At 39.7% G+C, this 19933-nt stretch overlaps 1 protein-coding gene across 8 annotated transcripts in view; it reads left to right on the top strand.

Moving 5' to 3' along the window:
* The window catches only part of TUB (TUB bipartite transcription factor), a 134454-nt gene that overhangs the window by 78510 nt on the left and 36011 nt on the right, over positions 1–19933 (top strand). For all 8 annotated transcript variants that reach the window (XM_077179849.1, XM_077179851.1, XM_077179845.1 and 5 more), the window contains exon 2: positions 19627–19678. In XM_077179849.1, the coding sequence (XP_077035964.1) occupies positions 19627–19678 (52 nt within the window). The remainder of the gene's footprint in view (positions 1–19626; positions 19679–19933) is intronic.

Below are 19933 nucleotides of genomic sequence, written 5' to 3'. Positions count from 1 at the left end.
TTCTCTGGACTCTCTCCAGCCCCTCAATGTCTGTCTTGCAGTGAGGGGCCCAGAACTGGACACAGCACTCGAGGTGTGGCCTCACCAGTGCCCAGCACAGGGGACAATCCCTGCCCTGGTCCTGCCAGACTCACTATTGCTGATCCAGGCCAGGATGCCATTGGCCACCTTGGCCACCTGGGCACACTCTGTTCTAGTGCTCATCTGCTGTTAAAGAGCACCCCCAGGTCCTTTTCCACTGGGCAGTTTTCCAGCCACTCCTCCCCCACCTGTAGCCCTGCCTGGGGTTGTTGTGACCCCAGGACAGGACCCAGCACTTGGCCTTGCTGAACCTCCTGCAGCTGGTCCTGGCCCATCAATCCAGCCTGTCCAGATCCCTCTGCAGAGCCTTCTGCTCTCCAGGAGATCAGCCCTCCCACCCAGCCTGGTGTCACCTGTGAAGTGACTGAGGGAACCCTCAATCCCCTTTTCCAGATCACTGGTAATGGGCCACATCAGAAATGCACAAGTGATTCACTCCTTCCAGCAATGGTGCAGTTCACTCTGGGAGGAGCTGGGGACTGCCACATTTAAATTGCTTCCCATACATGTGTTAGATTGTTCACAGCTAGGAATTGTTTACAGCTGGGAATCTGTTCACAATGGGCATATAACTTTTAATGTAGAATTCATTATCTGATCTGAAATAATATTCATTTTTGGCTATTAAAAGAGCACCGGCCACCTATGAGCCACCTAATCTAGGCTCTGGCTTTTCAGAACACTAGGATAATTCTTGGATCTACCAGATATATTAATTAAGAAATACTTTATTAATACCCAGAGAAACTGGGCCATGGTATCAGAACAAAAAGATCATGACATTGCTCGAAGTTTGAGGCATCCTGAAAGATGCCTTTTAAGTGTTGCCTATTTCAAATAATGATATACTGTGGTATTCTGGCAGTATTGATGCAGCTTGAAAATTCTTAATTGCCTCCTTGGGGCTTGAATATCATTCTCAGATTTTGAAGATCAAGAAAAAACAGCACAGGAGAAATTTAATTGAAATTTAAAGTCCTTCCTAACTTCCTTCCTTCCTTTTCTCTGTCCTTCCTTTCCCCCTTTTTCCTTCCTGTTATTGTTCCTGGGCACCCTCTCATTTTTATTAATTTAATGCTATTTGCCTTAGGATTTGCAAGATGTAGGTTGTTCTGAGTAGTGTTGGAAGGAAAAAAGTTCTCCTATCCTGTGCACCTTGAGTCAGAGTGATTTCCAGATTATTCTGTTGGAAAAAATGTGAAGGTATCTTTGCATAAGATGGAAAGTGGGATAAGCAAGTTCAGGTGTTCAAGTCTCTGCTCCTTTGTTTCATTCTTTAGAAAGGTATTTCTAATACCTCAGATGAGTGCTTGGATTTTTGTTGGTGTGTGCTGGGCCTGTCTCCCCAAAATTTTGTTCTGAAACTGTGGAGGTCATTAAGTTTATAAACTTTGGGTTTGATAAATTAGCATTCTTTTACAAAGACTTCTGGTAAAAGAATCCAGTGAACTCTAGACTTAGAAGAAAATATTTTAAAGCTTAGGAAATTAATTTTCCTTACAATAGCTGTAGTTTCTGAAAGCTGTCCTTTCATTGATATGGTATCAAATAGTGTAAGCTATAACCAAATTGAAGGAGATAGTAAGGCAACTGGGAGCTCACTAGGAATGACTATCATGTTTATTGCTTCTTGTATTCTGTTAAAATAGAAAGGTTATGAAACAGGAGGTTTAAAACCACGCAGAATAACTGTATTTTATCTTTAGGCTGGTATAGACCTTTCAAAGGATGGAATAATGTGAACCTGTCTATGGCTGGATTTTCAGGAATGCTCAGATTCTGTTGAAAATACTTAATGTGGTGGAATGAGAAGGGAGGAGGAGGAGGACTATTGTGCTGCCTATTCAATATGACAAACAGCATGTAACAGTGTAGTTTTTATGTGTTCTTTGGCAAAAACAACTAATTTTCTTCTGAAAAAGCTTATTCTGGGAAAAAAAAAAGATACATTAGAGGCACAGAGATTTTCACTGCATTGTGTGATGGACTGTAAATATGCCCAGTTGACATTGTGAAGCATCCTCAAAGTAAGTCTCTGTGTGTTGGGGTGAAAATTCAGCCCAAAGGGTTTTAGTTTACAGCCAGCTCTGCAATATTGCATTTGCTGTGGTCTTGGATGAACAATGCCAAACATGAGCACATATTGCAATAAAGAGTGAACAGAAGGTTATTGTTCTGTATGGTTTTCTTTTCACTTTGCACTTGATGACATCTGTCTTGTTGCTAATTTTTCATGACATGGCTATGATACTGTTTCTATTTTTTGTTTTCATGCCATTAGAATATGTCTATAACTAACAATGATCAAGTCATTATTAATAAATCTCTGAGTTGTTTACTTTGGGAAGTGAAGGCATCTGTTTTCTTTTTACATCATTGAATGCCTGCCTCTGTTTCCTAATGATACTCAATGCTTAAGGACACTTGTTTTCCTTGTTTCTGTGGTTCTTTCCTTTTTTTGTGTGTGTCCTCTGTACCTGGCTGATGTTGGTTTTGGGAGAGCAGTTGGTGTGCTGCTGGGAGACTGCCTGGACATAGTGTGGCTTGTGCTAAATTTGTCAGTCAGTGGCAGTATTTTGTATAATCTTCCAGCTCTTTTTAAATCTTTTAATAATCATAAAGCAGATAAATATTTGAGCAGGATTCCAAGTCTCTGCTGCCATCCAAGAACTGTCAGCAGCAGTCTTTCTAAAGTAGATTCCAAACTCAGGAGGAGGTCCTTCTGTCACCAGGTGGGAGAGGGGAGAGCAGAAGAGTTTCCTGGACAGCAGCCTGGTTTGCCAGCACACAGAGCTTCAGAAGGGTCAGTGAGCTGTCTCTGGTCACTGCTCTGGGCTGGCAGTCTGGACAGACACCCTGTGCTCTCCCCAGTTTGACACTAGTGAAGATAAGAGTGTGTGCACTGGTAGTGTGCAATGCCATCCCACAATGGTAAACACATTTAGAGGCTCTCATACAGGAAGCTGTTCCTGTCTTATAAATTTCTAGCTTGCTTGTGCCAGCCAGCTTTCTTTCCATAATTCTGCTGAACTTCCTCACCCTGTTCCAGTTTTTGTAGGTCCTGAGTGAGCAAGAAAATGGAGCCCTCTGAGTGTGACAGAATGAAGCTGAGTGACATTCCGTGGATGCTCCTTCAGGCTGAAATGGCTCACCTTGTATCCTGCAATAAACACAAACTCATGGGTTGTGCACCAAAGTATTAGAGCTATGAAAAATGTGCAAATAACAGTGATCACATGCTGCATCAATTAGGCCTTCTGTGCAGTGGGCAATTAGTGTTTCATAAAGAAACCAGAAGATACACAGTCATATGTATTTATCAGAGAGGAGAAGAAAACATCTGCTGGTGTATGTTTTGATTAGACCCAAAGGGGAATCTCAGCTTCACTCCTTTTTAATGGTCCAAGAGCTAAAATCATTCTTTCTGCCTTACTTAAATGCATTTGGAAATAGCTTCCCAGAGTGCCTGAAGTGGTTTAATTACATCTGATATGGTTAGAAGAGGTCTCCAGCTTTGTATGACAGAGCTTCCTCTAGCTGAGAGGACGCATACTCGCTGATTACACCTTTGGTTGTCTCCTTTGCCTGGCATGCTCCTGGTGATTTACAGCGTGGCTGTGGCTCAGGAGCTCAGTGGGATGGGTCCCTTGGTGTGCTGGATGCACCTTGGCATTGTGCTGGAGTGCACTGCCAGGCTTGTGTCTCACTGCCTCATGTCCTGCTTGGTGTGGAACTCCAGGAGAGGTTGCAAAGATGTACAGAAATGTATTACCCCTGTGTTACTGATAGGGACCCTGTACATACAGAAATGTGGCTTTTCCAGGATGAAAACTCAGTAGCAAGATTGGGGAAGAAATTACATTTGCTTTTTCTTCCACCCTTCCTTCCCCCAAATATGATTCTCTTTTTTATTTCAGTTCTATTGCTCTTTGTCAAATCCAAAGTGGGATAGTGAGAACTGAGCCCAGTCAATTTACTTCACAATATGTTGGTGTTGGAAGGAATCTTCTTGTATATATCTGTAAGAAATGGTCCTAGGGTCCATATGAAGGCTAGGATCCCTGCATTTTAGCAGAATTCCTATAGCTGTCCTTCATCCTGTTCCCTATGTAGATTCTCATTCTCTAGTCATATTATGGAGCTGAGCCCCAAAACATTCTCTTACAGAGAGACTGTTTAAAGCCTTTGCCTCTATCCACCCCCCAGCTTCATTATGAAATCTGTTGCATTTAGAAATATTAACCCTCTTTCATTTTAGTTGAAATTAATCAACTGAAGAAATTATTATAGGCCTTATGAATGCATAAATCTTTCTTCGTTACAAAACGAGGCAGAACCCCCTCATTATATGAATTGTCGGTGAAAGAATTTGAAGTTTGAGTACTCTAGTCTAATTTTATTATACAGGTCCCACAGAAATGAGAATTCTTCCTGAAACTTCCGGAGGTTCCCTGCCTTCTACAAAATGTGACATTAACATAGGTGTTTCATGAGAGATAGATAACTTTAATCCTTCTCTGACAAAGACCCAAATATTTTGAATTTAATGTAGTTGTATGGTATGAACTGCTTCCTGTTCTAGGAAATCAGCAACCAAGCTGATAATCACATATTTCTGCTCACATTTTACCCTTTTTAACTGAAATTATTTCCTAGGAGGGAAGTACCAGGCTTACAGGTGTGTCCAGAGACAAGGCTGTTCATGGCACATCAGTCCTCAGTGGAGATTCCTTTTGCTGTAGCTGTTGCTAACAGGCATTCTACCAGGTGAAGTGGAATAATTAAAATGGCAACATCAGCCAGGTATTAAAAAGATATGAAAAGGGTGGTAGAAGCCCTTTCCTGTAATGGTTTGCTATGGATGTCACAGAACCTGAACAGCTCTTTGTTCAATGAAAATGTGTTGCATCTCATTCTGCCAGCCTTTGCTTTGCAAGTTAAATACAAGACAGCCTCCTGGCAAGTAGGTTTGTATGTTTTTGCTGTGCCTTTCATATCCACAAAAGGTGTTGGTAAACTTTTCAGTGCAGTTTGTCAACACAACCTTTCTTTAGCAGTTAATCTGATCTACTTCAGCTGTGATCTGCTTAGTTACGTTTTTAAATGGCACACGGGAGCAAATTAGATTAGGCTTGTTTTCTTTGTTGAAAAATGGAAAGCACAAAATCCAAGACCTGTAATATCTTGAATTACCTCAGGACCTGTTTCTGTCACACTTAAACAAATCTGCTACAAGGGCATGGCTGCATCAGTGGTAGCTCTCTAAAGCTGTGCTGGTTTAGAAATCAGAAATTGAAGTGCATTTAAACAGATTTGTTTTTTATTTTATGATCAAAACATTTGGGCTGGGAAACAATTTGTACTTTTTCTGAATACATGAAGAGTGACATTTGCTAAATTCTACATTCTGGTTATTCTTTCTATCTTGAAGCTTTTTTATTAAGTTGTAACCACATAGGAGGCAATACTTGTCACAATATAATTGCATATTGGAGATTTGTGTAAGTTCCATACCTTGAATCCACAAGTTGGAGTTCAAAGTGATACTATAGTTCATCTTCCTTTAAAAAACAAAGAAGGGAATAACACCCCCAAAAGTATCCAAACCCAGTGATACCCCATTATGCTCAAACATTTGAATTATGTTTTAAAGAGGAGAATTTGTCTGTTCTATGCAGTGTGAGAGTCAGTTGGTTTTTTCTATGTTATTTCTTATCCCTGTCTTTGTGTGGGTTGATAACATGCCTGAATCTCAGAGGAAGAAGAAGAAAAAGACAAGGAAAACAGATTTTGTGTTAATTGGTAAGTGAACTGCAGTATCTGTATCTAGCACGAAAGCAGCCATTGGAATTGCAGATTTGGCTATCCATTTTGTTTCTAGGAGCTGACAAATGTACAATTTGCAATCCTATGTAATTATGATCTGATTCTAGAGTACTGTAATTTCTACCAGTATCTAGAAGTATATAATTTGAGCATAAATTTTCGGTAGAGAATGTGCAGGGATCAGTGGCACAACCTTAATGAGAATTACACAGCTTAATTCCTTGGATATGATGCTGGTATTGTGTCCTTTATCTATTTTGAGAGGTCGTATTATACTGAAAATCTGTAGCAGTACATGAACAGCAAAGGATACTGGTGGCTTTGTGTGAGAGCTGTCCATCAGTTTATAGACAATGGGACCCCTTTTGCTTAGCCACTGGCATGTGGTGAAGGAAAAAATGGATGCTTAACTTAAGTACAAACAGTTTAAAAAACAGTAGATTGAATAAATGCTGAAATATTTGTGATCTAGTTCTTTTGGATATTTTGTTACAGTCATGAATGACAGCTGCTTGCCAGTTTAAGAAAAACAAATACTTAGAACTGACACAGCTTTTTAAATCTAATTATTTTATGTGTGCTTTGTTTCAAAGACAAGGTTACTCTTTTTCCCTGTAATATATTTGTGCAAATCTTAGGAGTTTTCAAAACAACAATAAAAAGCATCTTAGTGTCTTCTTTGTTTTTGTTTTTTTTTTTTATTCCTCCTTGGTTACTGTTTGATGGCACTGTGAATATTTGACAAGCAGTTTAGAAAGCAAAGATAAAAATGAATGATTGTTTTATCAGCCGTTTATTCTGGTGTTTAACATTCTGTGTGCTATGAGCTTTTACTGTGCAAATACTTAGCCATTTGAGCAGGTCTAGATGGCAATATTTATGTCTGGCATTAATAAGTTATGTTAGTTCAGGAACAGAACCCTAAAAATTAGGTGGTGTGCATATATCAGACCCTATTTTCAGTCTGATTCAAATGAAGTGAAAATGATTTTCCAGAGTCTGAAATGCCTTGCCTGAGGGACTGACTTTGCTCTCAAGCTGTACCACACAGACTATTCTTGTGACAGCCTTTTAAAGCCCAGAACAATAATTTGAATAAGGAAGTTGTGGTTAGAAATATGAATTAGTTGGGTCATGATCATTAGTTCTTAATTTTTCAGTAATTTAGTAACTGTGCCAGCTATAAGCTGCATATTGCAGAGGAGATTTTCAGCTGGAGATCCAAGATTTTTGGGGACACGGATTCCACGTTCTCTGAAGCTGTGAGTCTGGGTGCTAGCTTGACTCCTCTGCCACAGCCTTTCTCATAATTCTCAATTCTTGCTGGCAGCACACATTTTTGCATGTTGTATACATCTGATAGAGCAAAATTGTGCATCCTGAAAGAAATTGCTATATATCAATTAACTGCCCAACACTGAAAGAATCCAGCATTTGAGTCATACCAGTTAATGATCATAATTTTCCAGACTGTATTAAAAAAAAAAAGGTAGTATTTTTCCAGTTTTTCTTTTAGATATATATATATATATGTATGTATATGTATATATACACACACACAAATATATATCTATGCATATATACTTAAACATGAGGAAATAATGTCTCGTCTGATTCCTGTTGAGACATCAAGCTGGATAGAGCAGATAATGGATCACTTTTCTCAAGTTATCTCACTTCTTAATAATGAAATGCTTTTAAAATATTTTTCCATTTATACATCACTGTGGCAAGGCATTTCACTTAGCTTTTTGTAGCACCACACAATGTACTGTGAAGTGTTTTCACTTAGCTTTTTGTAGCACCACACAATGTACTATGAAGTGTTGAGAGAATAATCCTGAGTAATTATTAGACTAAGTGATAATTTCATTGGAGGCAGTTAAAGAGAACCAGATGAAGATGATTGTCAGATGTAACAAAAATTGTCACAGAGTAGTCAAAAAGAAGTATAGTTGGGATTTGGATAATTCATAATGAAAATGGAACTAAAAATACTGCAACAACATATACCTGACCTGTTTTAAATTTGACTAATTTATTTGAAATACTTAAAGCTGATGTGCTAAGCTAGGTGTATAAATTCAAATCAGTGAGCATAGTTAATGTTTATGAAAAACAAAGATGATTGAATCTTGTGCAATGTACATATCTTAGTATGCTACAAAAAGAGGTGTGTTGCATAAGAATACTGAGACTGTTACTTGATGTGACACTTCCAAGTACTTGTAAATGCAGTGAAATAATTTTGCTATTAAAAGGGCTATTGTCTTCAATTTGAAACAGAAAAAGCATGCCAGCATATTTGGGGTTAAATAAAGTATAGCCAGAGTATGTAAATATGGGTTGAATGGGATAAGTTAGGTTTTTTCCCCAAATGCATCAAAAAGTAAGTTTCTTTTCCTATTACAACCATGTGATTCTGTATAGTATCATCCCACATTATGTTTTTCCCCTCCTGTTTATTTTCTCTCTCTAGTTATTTTTACTAGAGAAAGCAAGCTCCCTTGGCTGGGAGTTACACACAGATGTGGAGAAAAAACATTTAATGCAACAAAAGGAAAGAAAAGCTGAAATGTGTTCAGTAATGTTGGAAGGGGCCTTTAAAGGACACATTGGAAAACAGGGCTAGAAAATTGGCTTTCACTGCACACAAACAAGGTGGGTTCACAGATGCAGCAAACTCTGACTGTGTGGTTAAGTTTTTCTGCTGCTTCTTAGGTCTTGAGAATGGATTCCATTTACCACACTCGGTTGCACACAGAAGCAAAGGAAAGGGATTAGCTTAGTTTTGAAATAGAGAACAATGCTCTTCAGGTTGTTTACTCACAGGATCATCTTCACACAAGGAAACTGATAAATTGGAAGATTAAATATGTAACTTGTTTTGAAATTATCTTTGAATGCCATAGACATCACCAGGATTGAATGCTTATGTCTCACTAAAGGGGAGGAAAATCACCGTTCCAGCCTTATTATTACTATGGTTTTCTAAGATTTATTGAAATCTGAGAAAGACTCTCTTTCTGTGCAGGCACTCTGTATGCACACTGTGAAAATAATCCTCTGTCTTCAGGAGTTTATAATTAAAAATCCCAGCCTGGAGGGATTTATACATATGCATCTTTTTATGCAATGTGAAGTTAGTGTCAACATTCTCATGAGATTGAATTCATCATTTTGGGGATTCAGGGCCCAGGAATGAGGATCAGGCTGTATGGAATACCTCATCTGCATAGAGTGCTGTTAGAAGCAATGATTTAGTTTTCATTGTAGGGAACAAAATAGAGGCCAAATGGTGTTTGCTACTTTTGACAGCCGTCAACATCTTGCCAGTCTTGAAATCCATATCCATGTACTTAGGCACCAGGATCTGACAAACTCATTTTCCTCTGAAAAAATCCTCAGGATTGTCAGTATTTGCTGCTAGTGTAGATGGTAATACAGAGAAAGAACTCAAACCAAAATGAAAAATTTGCTTTCCTCAGTTCCAGCAAAAGAGTACTAGGTTGGATTATAAAGATAGTATGTGTGGGGGGGAAAAGTGACAAAATATTTTGTTTCACGGTTAGTATTTATCATGAAATGACATGTCTTTCCTTAGAAACTGTATTGCATAGAAACTGTAAAACCACCTGTAAAAAGGAAAAGGGAGCTTAGCTGTTTCAATTCACTAGCATCTATCAGGGTTATAATTCTTACTGTATTTTTGTTCAGTTTTGATTGTTAGAGCAGCAAAGGTAAACTAGGTAATCTCTTTCACCTTCATGTTTTCAATAAATGGACAGCTTACTTTTACTATTGCTTTAAAAACCCAGTAAATACAACTCCATCTTTTTCCTAAACACATGCACAGGCAGTGGGATCCGTTAATACTTTGCTGCATTAGTGAATTACCTCAAGTATAATCCATTTCAGCAGCAGCATGTTTGATCTACATATTCATGCCTGTGTTTGCACGCCTGCTGCAGGGAGAAGCCTCACTGAACACCTGCAGCAGTGACCCTATCGTTGGCATCAGTGTTCTGTTTGTTAAACACTTCACCATTAGGCTATTATTTTAAAGGCCAGCATTGTTTCTAGGTTAATTACTGTACCTGTGAGGCTTCATTCTTGCTTCACAAAGGTGTTTCCAAGAGGAGTTAAGACTTGTTTGTTACTCTGGTTTTACAGGTGTCTTGGAAGGTTGGACTGTTTGATGTACAATAGGCTCAGTAGCTGCCAACTGGACAAACCCATGTTTCATAGAACAGGTATAGGACAGGGAGGGAGGGGAGCCAGAAGTTATCTTGTGCAGGTTTTCTGTTCATCACAGTGGCTCACAGTGTTTTCCACATCAAAAAAGCAGAGGTCTGTTCTGGGTGACACCTTTTACTTGGTCAGCAGTAATGGAATGGGAGAATCATTGTGGTCCAGGCAGGGAACTCTTGTTCCCTGTATGTAAGTGTATGTATGTGTAAGTGCTGTCTCTTTACCCAGACAATCCTTTTCCCTAGTTTCTGCTCATTTAATTTACTGTTTGTTGTGGTTGGGTGCTTTGTACATTAAGGGGTTTGGTTTGTTTGTGCATATATTTTACTGTTTTAACAGCTGAGATTGGCTGGGTTTGGGTACTGAGAGAGAAACCTGGCTGCTCGGGCTGGATCTTTCCAGTGCTGGCAGCGATGTGTTTTCGATAAAGGCACTTCCTGAAAGTCATGTCATTTGTCATCTGGATCCATCTGCATTGCAGGTACTGTATCTCCAGGTCACAGCGGGTGGTTTTTTTCCCTTCACAATTTGCTCCTGTTCCGGTACTTCTCGTCAAACTACTTTAAATACAATTTTAGCATAGATCACCCAAAGGCTATTGTGTTTTACTGCTCCATCATTCATGTTTATTAAACTCACCTGTCTCTTTTGGGACATAGATTCCTTCTCTTATGTTTTGTTCAGAGTTTGTGTGTGTTGAGGGAGGGTGAGAAATAACCTAGCTCTTCCAGTAGGTGATATTTTCATTACCTGAATTTTACTGCCATATGCTATCTTGTTCAGTTCTGTGTAATTGCAGAGAATGAATCTGTACAAATATTAGTTCAACTGATCTTTCCAGGGCAGTAGTGGCAGCCTTGTAGTTCAGTTATTTAAAACATGCAATGTGCTGTAGGGAATAGTTTTGCTTTTCATCTCACTTTTCCTGCTTATCATCCTCACTGAAAACTGTCAGCCTAGGCATATCAGGTCCTAAACTGTAGTTTCTTTTTTTTCTGTGACTATAGTTTTGTTCTGATTTTACTCAAAGCTGGATCTCATTACTTCAAAGCATATCTGAAATATCTGCAGAGCTCCTGTTTTTCCCTTCAGCACTGAGAGTCTCTTTGGCTATTTGCTCAGTGAATGGTCAGTGTTTGTTTTTTTATATCCTGTAACACATCTGCATCTAACAATATATTTTACCTGACTGATGGGTTTTTCAAGAACTCGGTCTAAGTAGAACATTTAGAAAATTTGATTTCTACAATTGCTATTGGTTTCATATACCCCTAAGGTTGTAACAACTGGAGATCTATTTTGATGAACTGTTCTAATTAAAACAGACCAAAATGCTGTTATGTAATAATAAAATGGTTTGGGTCAGAAGGGACCTTAAAGATCATCTCATTCCAGCTTCCCTGCCATGGATAGGGACACTTTCCACCAGACCAGGTTGCTGAAAACTCCATCCAGCCTGGCCTTGAGCACTGCCAGGGATGGGGCATGTACAGCTTCTCTGGGCAACGTATGCCAGTGCCCCACCAACCAAACACTAAAAATGTTTTTCCTAATATCCAATCTAAATTGACTCTCTCTCAGTTTGAAGCCATTCCTCCTTGTCCTGTACTACATGCCCTTGTAAAACTTCCCTCTCCATTGTTCTTGTAGCTCCCTTCAGGCACTGGAATGCCACAACAAGGTCTCCCCTGAACCTTCTCTTCTCCAGGCTGAACAACTCCCAACTCTCTCAGCCTTTCCTCATAGGAGGGTGCTTTATTTCTCTGATCCTCTTTTTGGCCATCATGTGGACTTGCTCCCACAGCTCCATATGCTTCTTATGTTTTGGGTCCCAGACCTGGACACAGGTCAGGTCTCAGGAGTGCTGAATAGAGTGGGAGAATCCCTTCCCTCACCCTGCTGCCCACACTGCTTTTGATGCAGCCCAGGACACGTTTGGCTTTCTGGGATGAGCACTCACATGGCTGGGTCCTGTTGAGCTTCCCATCAACCATCACCCGCAAGTCCTTCCCTCAGGGCTGCTCAATCCCTTCTCCTCCCAGCCTGTGCTTGTGCCCTGACCCAGCTGCAGGACCTTGCACTTGGCCTTGTTTAACTTCATGAGGCTCTCCAGCCTGCCAGAGTCCCTCAGGATGGCATCCCTTCCAGTGTGTCATCACACACACAGCTTGGTGTTGTTGGCAGATTTACTAGGGTGTCCTTGATCCCACTGTCCATGTCAGGAACAGCTGCACTAGTCCCAGTACTGACCCTGGGAATGCCACTCCAGGCTGGTCTCCACTTGGACACCAAACCATTGACCATGATTTTTGAGTGTGATCATCAAGCCAGTTCCTCATCCACTGAGGGCTCCATCTGTTAAATCCATGCCACTGCAGTTTAGAGACAAGGATGTCATGCAAGACTGTGTCAAATGCTTTGCAAAAGTTCAGGAAGATGATGTCTGTGTCTCTTCCCTCATCCACCAGTGCTGTAGCCCTGTCACAGCAGGCCACCAGATATTTCAGGCATGATCTGCCCTTACTGTCACTGTTTTTGCTGTCACCAACCCTCTCCTCATTTTCCATGTGCCTGAGTTCAATAGGAACTTCCCTGGACTGCCACATTTCCTCAAGTATGATGGATGGTGGCTTAGCTGCTCCTTCTGACAGTTCCCTCAGGACCCATAGATGCATTTCATCAGGTGCCATGGACTCCTGCACCTCCAGCTGCCTGAGATGGTCTCAAACCTGGCTTTCTCCTATGGAGAGCAGTTCTTCATTCTCCTGGTCCCTGCATTTCCCTTCTGCACTCAGGCTGTGTGGCTGGAGCACTTGCTAGTGAAGTCTGAGTCAAAGAAGTCACTGGGTACCTCAGCCCTCTCCATGTCCCAGGTAACCAGGTGTCCTGTTTCCTTCTGGAGAGGGCACATTTTTCCCTCATCTTCCTTTACTCAGCAGTGTACTTACAGAAGCTTGTGTTGCTGTCCTTGACATCTCTGGCCAGATTTAATTCTATCAGGGCTTTAGCTTTCCCAACCTGATCTCTGGCAATTGTGTGGCCGTGCTGAGGATTTGGCTGGAGTTAATCTTAACAATTATCTACATGGAATTAAGAAAAAAAAATATGAATGTGTTCCTGTTGTTACATTTGCTCTCAGTTAATCTGCAGAACTGTTGCCAGACATAATGGGTGTCATAAATCTTAATGTACAAAGGACATTTAGATAAACCTTACTGGAGCAAATAGTACCAACAACCTTTCAGGAAGGTCTCATTAATTTGCTGATTTTTAAACTAGTTTGCCATCCAGGATTTGAGAAGAAAATAATGCGTTTGATTCTGTAATTATTTGTGTAACTGCAAATGCAGTCTGCTATCAACCATCTGCCCTGCAGGCATTACTTTCAGTGCCATTTGGATCATCAGCACAGTGTATGATCCTCTGCATCTTCTGTTGTGTGGCTGGCTTGGTGCTGATACTTCTCTTACAAATCTGTTTCATGTTTCTGCCTTTTTTTCCTTATCCTTTTCCTTATTATTTTCAGTCTTTTTAGGGGTCTTCTGCACTGGCAGAAGAGGTGATGCTGTACTCCTGGACTGGCATGCTTTTATTTATTATGTGAGAGTCACAGTGAAATACTTTATTCCTCTGAAGCTTCGCCTAAAGAAATGCAATTTCCATTTCTGCAGAAGTTCCTGGTGTCTGTACTTTCCTGGTCAGTTCAGTGGTGACTAGGTGGCCTCTAAGGGTAGGTGGTTGCCCTATCTGCCCTCTGAACATGGGAGAAATCCAAGCACTGCTATTGCTGATCTTTGCAGTAGAAGGGCAAAATGATACTCAATGTCCTTGGGTTGCTCCTCAATATCCAGACTTCTGCTGGTTTATTTGGCCCAGGAAAGCAGTCACTCATTTTACTGTAAAGAGAGGACTGCAGGTTTTACTGTAAATCAGATGACTGAGCAGCTGCTTTAGGGTCAGAAAGGCTTGATGATTTCTAGCATGAGGAGAGCCCTTTCAGAGTGCTTTATCTCATTTATAAGTCTTTGATTAGCCTGTGTGCCTGATACAATAATGTTCTCCCAAGTGGCTTCTGGTGTGCTCAGTTTGTGGGGCAGCAGACCTTGTTCTACGTGGGGACTTGCAGGTGTTGGCATTTCTGCCAACTTCACTGCTTAGGAGTTGGTTGAATTTCCCTTGTTTGAAGAACCTAAATGTGTGCCATTCCCCCCAGAGCATGACTTCAGCCTGCAGGTTCCTAACCCCATTAATGGGCTTTTACAGCAGCATTTCATCAGTGCTGCAGGAAAGCTCATTCTTAAGGACTTAACAGTAACATTATTGAGAGCAGTTGGGCTTTATGGAACTGCAGAGACTTTACAGAGATTAAGAGAAGTGTAATTGGGTGAATATGACAGATGGTATCCAGTCAGCCAAGTGCTATCTCTTTACAGGAATTTTATTTTCTGTGTTTTTGGAGACTGTAATGTTCAAATGGCACATTACACCCATTCTTGTTCTTTTGAGTCTGTTGTGCTCTTAAGGATCCCATAACCTGTTTGTCTTGACACAGCAGCATAACAGCTTTCTTCATAGCAGGAGTGCATGGAAAAGATCTGAGTGATCTTGAAGATTAGTCTGGTATGGTGTATTTTTTTTCTTTCTATCTGGTTTGATCATCCATTGTTTTTTGAATTGAAGTTCACAATATGGCAGAAAAAACCCAAGATGAAAATTCCCCCTCTAATTTTCCATTCGCTTCTGGTTCAGTGTTCTAAATGGGAGGAACAATTTCTTGTCCAATTCTTCATCTTTTATAATGTGAACTGTTTGTTTCAGGAATTTTCTCTGCCTATGTATATTCATTTTGCTTGTGCAAAAGTCCCTGATTTCACACAGAGTTTTTGGGTGCTGCTGTTAGTAATAGATTATAAAGCAACAAAAAGAGAAAATACAAGGGTGACACTTCTCAAACAGTGTGTTAAAGTTTAGTGGTAGTATGAGTCTGCTTTGTTGGACTGTAGAGATGTGCTAGGTGAGATGTTGGACCTTTGTCCTGGTAAAAAAGTTATTTTCATGGCAAATGTTCCTTAATGAAGCAATGTCAGGAAGGAACAAAAGCATTGCCTTATTCATCAGTCAGAAGCAATAGAACTGCTTTACTGTGGCAGACTTTTTCTTTAAAAAAAAACCCTTAAATAAAATCAGTGACTACATGTGTCTTGGACATTCTAATTAGAAACATTTCTTCTTAATTGTTTTTTCTTGCAATTGCTTCTTGAAATATAAGCAGTTTGCATTTTCAAAGAGCAAAGGCGAAGTACTTGCTGTGAAAATAGTTATTTGAATTAAGTCTTCTCACATTTTACTTTAACTGAAATCACCCCACGTGGAATTACAGTAAAAATTTAGCAAGATATTGACTTACAGAATCTCCTGCCTTCATCTCATCTCAGTAAAGGGTGGAGCTTTCTGTAATCATGAAGTTCCATCCTTGGGTTTCTCACTAAATGTTTTTTAAGGAACAGAGATTATTAAAAGCTTAGAATACTAAAATTTTTTCACATGTTTTCATCTTTGTTATGACATGCAGTACTTTAGTAAGCCTGGCTTACTATAAATTGAATTTAGTGTTGAAACTGTTTCTGCAAAATAGATTTTGTGTCTTAAAAGGGTCGTATGAAAAAATAGTACTTCGACTAAAATGTGATTTTACTTTTAATGTTTTTCCTTTAAAAAACGAGAGTTGAGATGTTTGACTCAAATGCAATTATTGAAATTTGAAAATAATGCTATCTAAAGATAATACTTAAATCTCTCTGGGCCTTGATCCAGGCAACTGATAGGAAGCAACTGATAGGAATCTTTACAATATTTAGCTATAGGCTTGACTTCTTAAACTCAGCACTAGTAACTTCTAATGGGTGGACTATTCAGGTTCTGTATTGAAGGATGTTTTTTTCCTGAATCTGCTAGGAAATATATCCAAGCTCTGACCTGTCAGCTGAATTTGGACTAGACTATTACTGCAGAGCTGAAAGGCTGTTTACAATATTATGTATAGTGTAAAATCACTTTTTGTTTTAAGTGGGTCAGAGCCATAGCCAAGATGCCAGGCAGATGCATGATCCTTGATCTAATAGGAGTGAAAATTAATCTTACTGGATCTTCAGGATACTTCAGTGTGCTGAGCAGATTGCTAATATGTATGCATGCTCTTCAATAATTCAATTTTCATGAATTATAAAGTTATATTTCTCTATTAAATCTGACTGAGTTTCATGGTGCTCCTGGGATTTTCTAGCATCACATCAAACATGTAGGCAGAATTGTTCTAACAGCCTCTCTCTCTCTCTCTCTTTTTGAGATTATTTCCTGCCATCTTTCAGTCACAGTTTTTCTGCTGTACTGGGCCTTTAGTTTCTGACCATCCCAGTTATTTGGACCAGAGTGCAATGAAAGGACTGGGCAGGACAGGCTGGGTCCTCACCATGTGTACAACCTTTCCAGAGAGATGAACAATTGATTCCTGCTCTTTTGAGGAAGGGCAAAGGCTGTGCTTCTGCTCAAACACTTTAGTGTTTTCCAAGGAAATAAAAGGCAGAAATCCAGAGGTGGATTTCAGCTCTTGGACCCTGGAGCATCCAAGAGAATGCCAGGTGCTGTGGTGAGATGATCTGCTAAATCTTTCTGCAAGGACTCACTGAAGTGTGAGAAAAAGGGTCGGTGGCACTTACACACTGCATCTCAAAGTGCTCTGCAGATGTTTTTCAAGGGAGCAAGAGCGAGGGCCTGATGGAATTGCTATGGAAACAGAGCTTATATTATTTATTTATTTACTTACTTATTTATGCATGCATATATTTAAACCCTGACTTCCCTTAATGGCATATCTTGGAAGTCACCCAGTTTCAGGAGACTTTGTTCATTGGAAATTGGGGAATGTGAAATGTTGGCTGCTGGTCAGCAACTCCAAGGTCCAGCAGTTCTGCAGAAAACACTCACAAAGTGCAGTCTGAAAGTGGAGGGCTCTGTTGTTGTAACAGAATATATAGGCTAAACTGAACCCCTTTTCTATTTGGAGTTGCATAAGTGTAATTAGACATGAAGAAAGGACAGAACTGCAGCTTTCCAGTGATACTGGAACCAAGTAACTGTTAAAAAAGATAGAGTTGGTGGTAATAATACCTTTTTTAACATTATCCTGTGATGGATTCAGAAGAGTGGTGGGGGCAAGGCATTCTCATACCAGTCCAGCATCCTGGAGGGAGAGGGGGTTGTTGAAGCAACCATATTCTTCTGAATCTTGGTGTCAGTGAAGAAAGCTGGAATTCAGTTTTGTTTGTTGAATGTTAAATGCAAGGCTTGTCATTTATGCATGCCTAAAAAAGGTTGTGGAAAACTACTCAGAACTTTATTAAATATGAAGTGGATAAGGACGGAGCTGGAAGCTCCAGATGACATTGTCATCTGGTTTTCAAGGTGTGCTGCTCTCAGTCTCAGCTTTGATTGCATATATTCAGAAGCTTTAAAAAAAAAAAGTCTTGCAGTAAGAAGGACAATGTGGAGAGGTGTTTTAGCATTGCAACATCCATAGTTTTTGGATGGAGTTTTATATTTTTTTGGCAGTCCTCTGGTGTATCTGATAGCTGCTTTGCATTCCTGGAATGCTGAATGCAAATCTGTTTGGTGTTATTTAAACTGCCATGTTTACCATGCTACAGCTGGGCATTAAGAGACACACAGGAGCTGTGCCTGAACCTGAATTTGCCTTGTTGTGGCTTCCATGCAGGCACAGGACGTTTTCCTGCCCCCATATTCCCTGCAGTGTATCATGCCAGGACAGGGATGCTGCGATGGTGTATGCATTGCTGCCTCTGCAGTTCTTGGGGACTCTGTTAGCATCATTGCATGGTTTTGGCTTTTTTTCAGGCATTGTCTGAAATGAGGAGGATTTGTTCAGGCCATTGAGCCTGAAACTTTACACTTAGGCACCTTTTACTCAATTGTTTGGCCAAAAATCTCCATTAGGGAAGTTCTGCTTTCTGGCAGTGCGGCTAATACTGCTGCAGCCATAGTGAAACACTCTTCTGCAAACCTGATATTGTATACCATGGAGGAATGTGTGTCTTCCTTTTATAACTTCTGTAATTTATAAAATGAAGTATGCTTGGTGTAAAGCAGAACATTTTTATGACTGTGAGGGGTTTTTTCTTTAATCTTTTTTGTGGAGTATTGGCAATGCATTACTTCTACAAGAGATGGTAATTTCATACCTGAGGTGCTTGAACAGCGCAGTTTCAATCTGTGGAACATCAGCCTTTTGTAGCATATAACCTAATAAAAATTGTAAAAGGCTGATTCCACCAGAAATGCTTAATTATAGGTCTTTGATAATGCTGGCATAGGAAAGGGGGCATTCTGCATGCCTTTATTAGCTGTTCTAACTCTTCTACAGTGTTACTGTCTCCTAAAGACTGTGAATTAATACATGAGATTCACATTTTTTATGCAATTTCCATTGCAGTACTGTTGGTTTGTAAGTAGGTCAGAATCCAGGTTTGTTTGTCCTGGATCTTTTTTTTTTTTTCTCTTTTTGATTGTTAAGAGTGATATAAGAGAAGGGGCTAACATTTTATAAAAGTGTATTGTCGGAGAAAATTAATTTTCCTTGTAAGAGGCTATTGTTTTTGTTCTATAACACTATTTTCCCTGTAGATGACCTATTACTGTTTAAAAGATTCAATTATCTATGTTCAATGTTTAACTATAGTGTTCTTACAATAGAGACCTTTGTTCTTCAGAAAAATAAAGCCTAGTCAGTAGTTTGCTAAAGTACTTTGCAAAAATAGCTTTTTGATTTCAGTGCCAGTCTTTAATATCTAATTAATGAAAATGATTGAATGCACAGGAGCATTCAATGCTCCCAACAAGGAACAATTAGCAGAGAGAAATATGGCACTGAGCAATGCTGTTCATCTTGCCTACCTCTAAATGTTGAAATGTGTGGCACTAAGTGTGACTTCTCAGGAATAAATATCCAGGAATATTCAGGAATACATTATGGTTTTCAGTGTGCAAAAGATTAGGTGGTTAATTTTTCTACCATAATTTTAAATATTGCTGAGTTGCTAAGCAGTTCACTTACACTCTTCCCTTTTTCTAGGCTTTATATGCAATTTTTTCAATTTCTGTGCTCTATGCATTGATGTTTTGCATTAGAAGAGAGTGGAAAAGAAACCAAGCTGCAGACAGTGGATTTTCCATTTCTTTGTGAGCTGCCTGATTATATATTTTTGTTGAAGTTGGTATGAGCCAGAGTTTTGCAATTTTTTGTGGACTGCATTTAAATCCTCTGAAGCCAAATTTTTTTGGGCAGGCACACTTTTTTGTATGGATAACTCCTGTGAGAGTTTCCTCCACTGGGTGCTGTTAGGTGTTGTTTTGAGTGATAAATTTGTTCCAATTATGTACTCTTTGTCTTTGCAGTGTTCTGGATGATGAGGGGAGCAGCCTGCGTCAGCAGAAGCTTGACAGACAGGTAAGATTTTGGAGGAGAACCTTCTTGCTCCCTAAAGTCTGAATCCTGGAGTAATGAAAACACTGATAATTGATAGAAAATTGCATCCTCTGATTGGGAGATGCAGAAGAGAGATCTGTGGAGCTGAAGTTAAAATTTGTCTTCTGACTGTGGTTGAGTGATTCCCACTGCCTTGGACTTGTTTTAAGCTGTTGTACAATGTATTTGTTACCCCACTGATGGAGCAGTCACACCAGCCAACAGAGGTTAACCACA

This window comes from Agelaius phoeniceus, chromosome 6 (genome assembly GCF_051311805.1).
Source record: "Agelaius phoeniceus isolate bAgePho1 chromosome 6, bAgePho1.hap1, whole genome shotgun sequence".
In the NCBI taxonomy this organism is placed as follows: Eukaryota; Metazoa; Chordata; class Aves; order Passeriformes; family Icteridae; genus Agelaius; species Agelaius phoeniceus.
The sequence above is the reverse complement of the archived record's forward strand: the minus strand, read 5'-3'. Positions and strand labels throughout refer to the sequence as shown.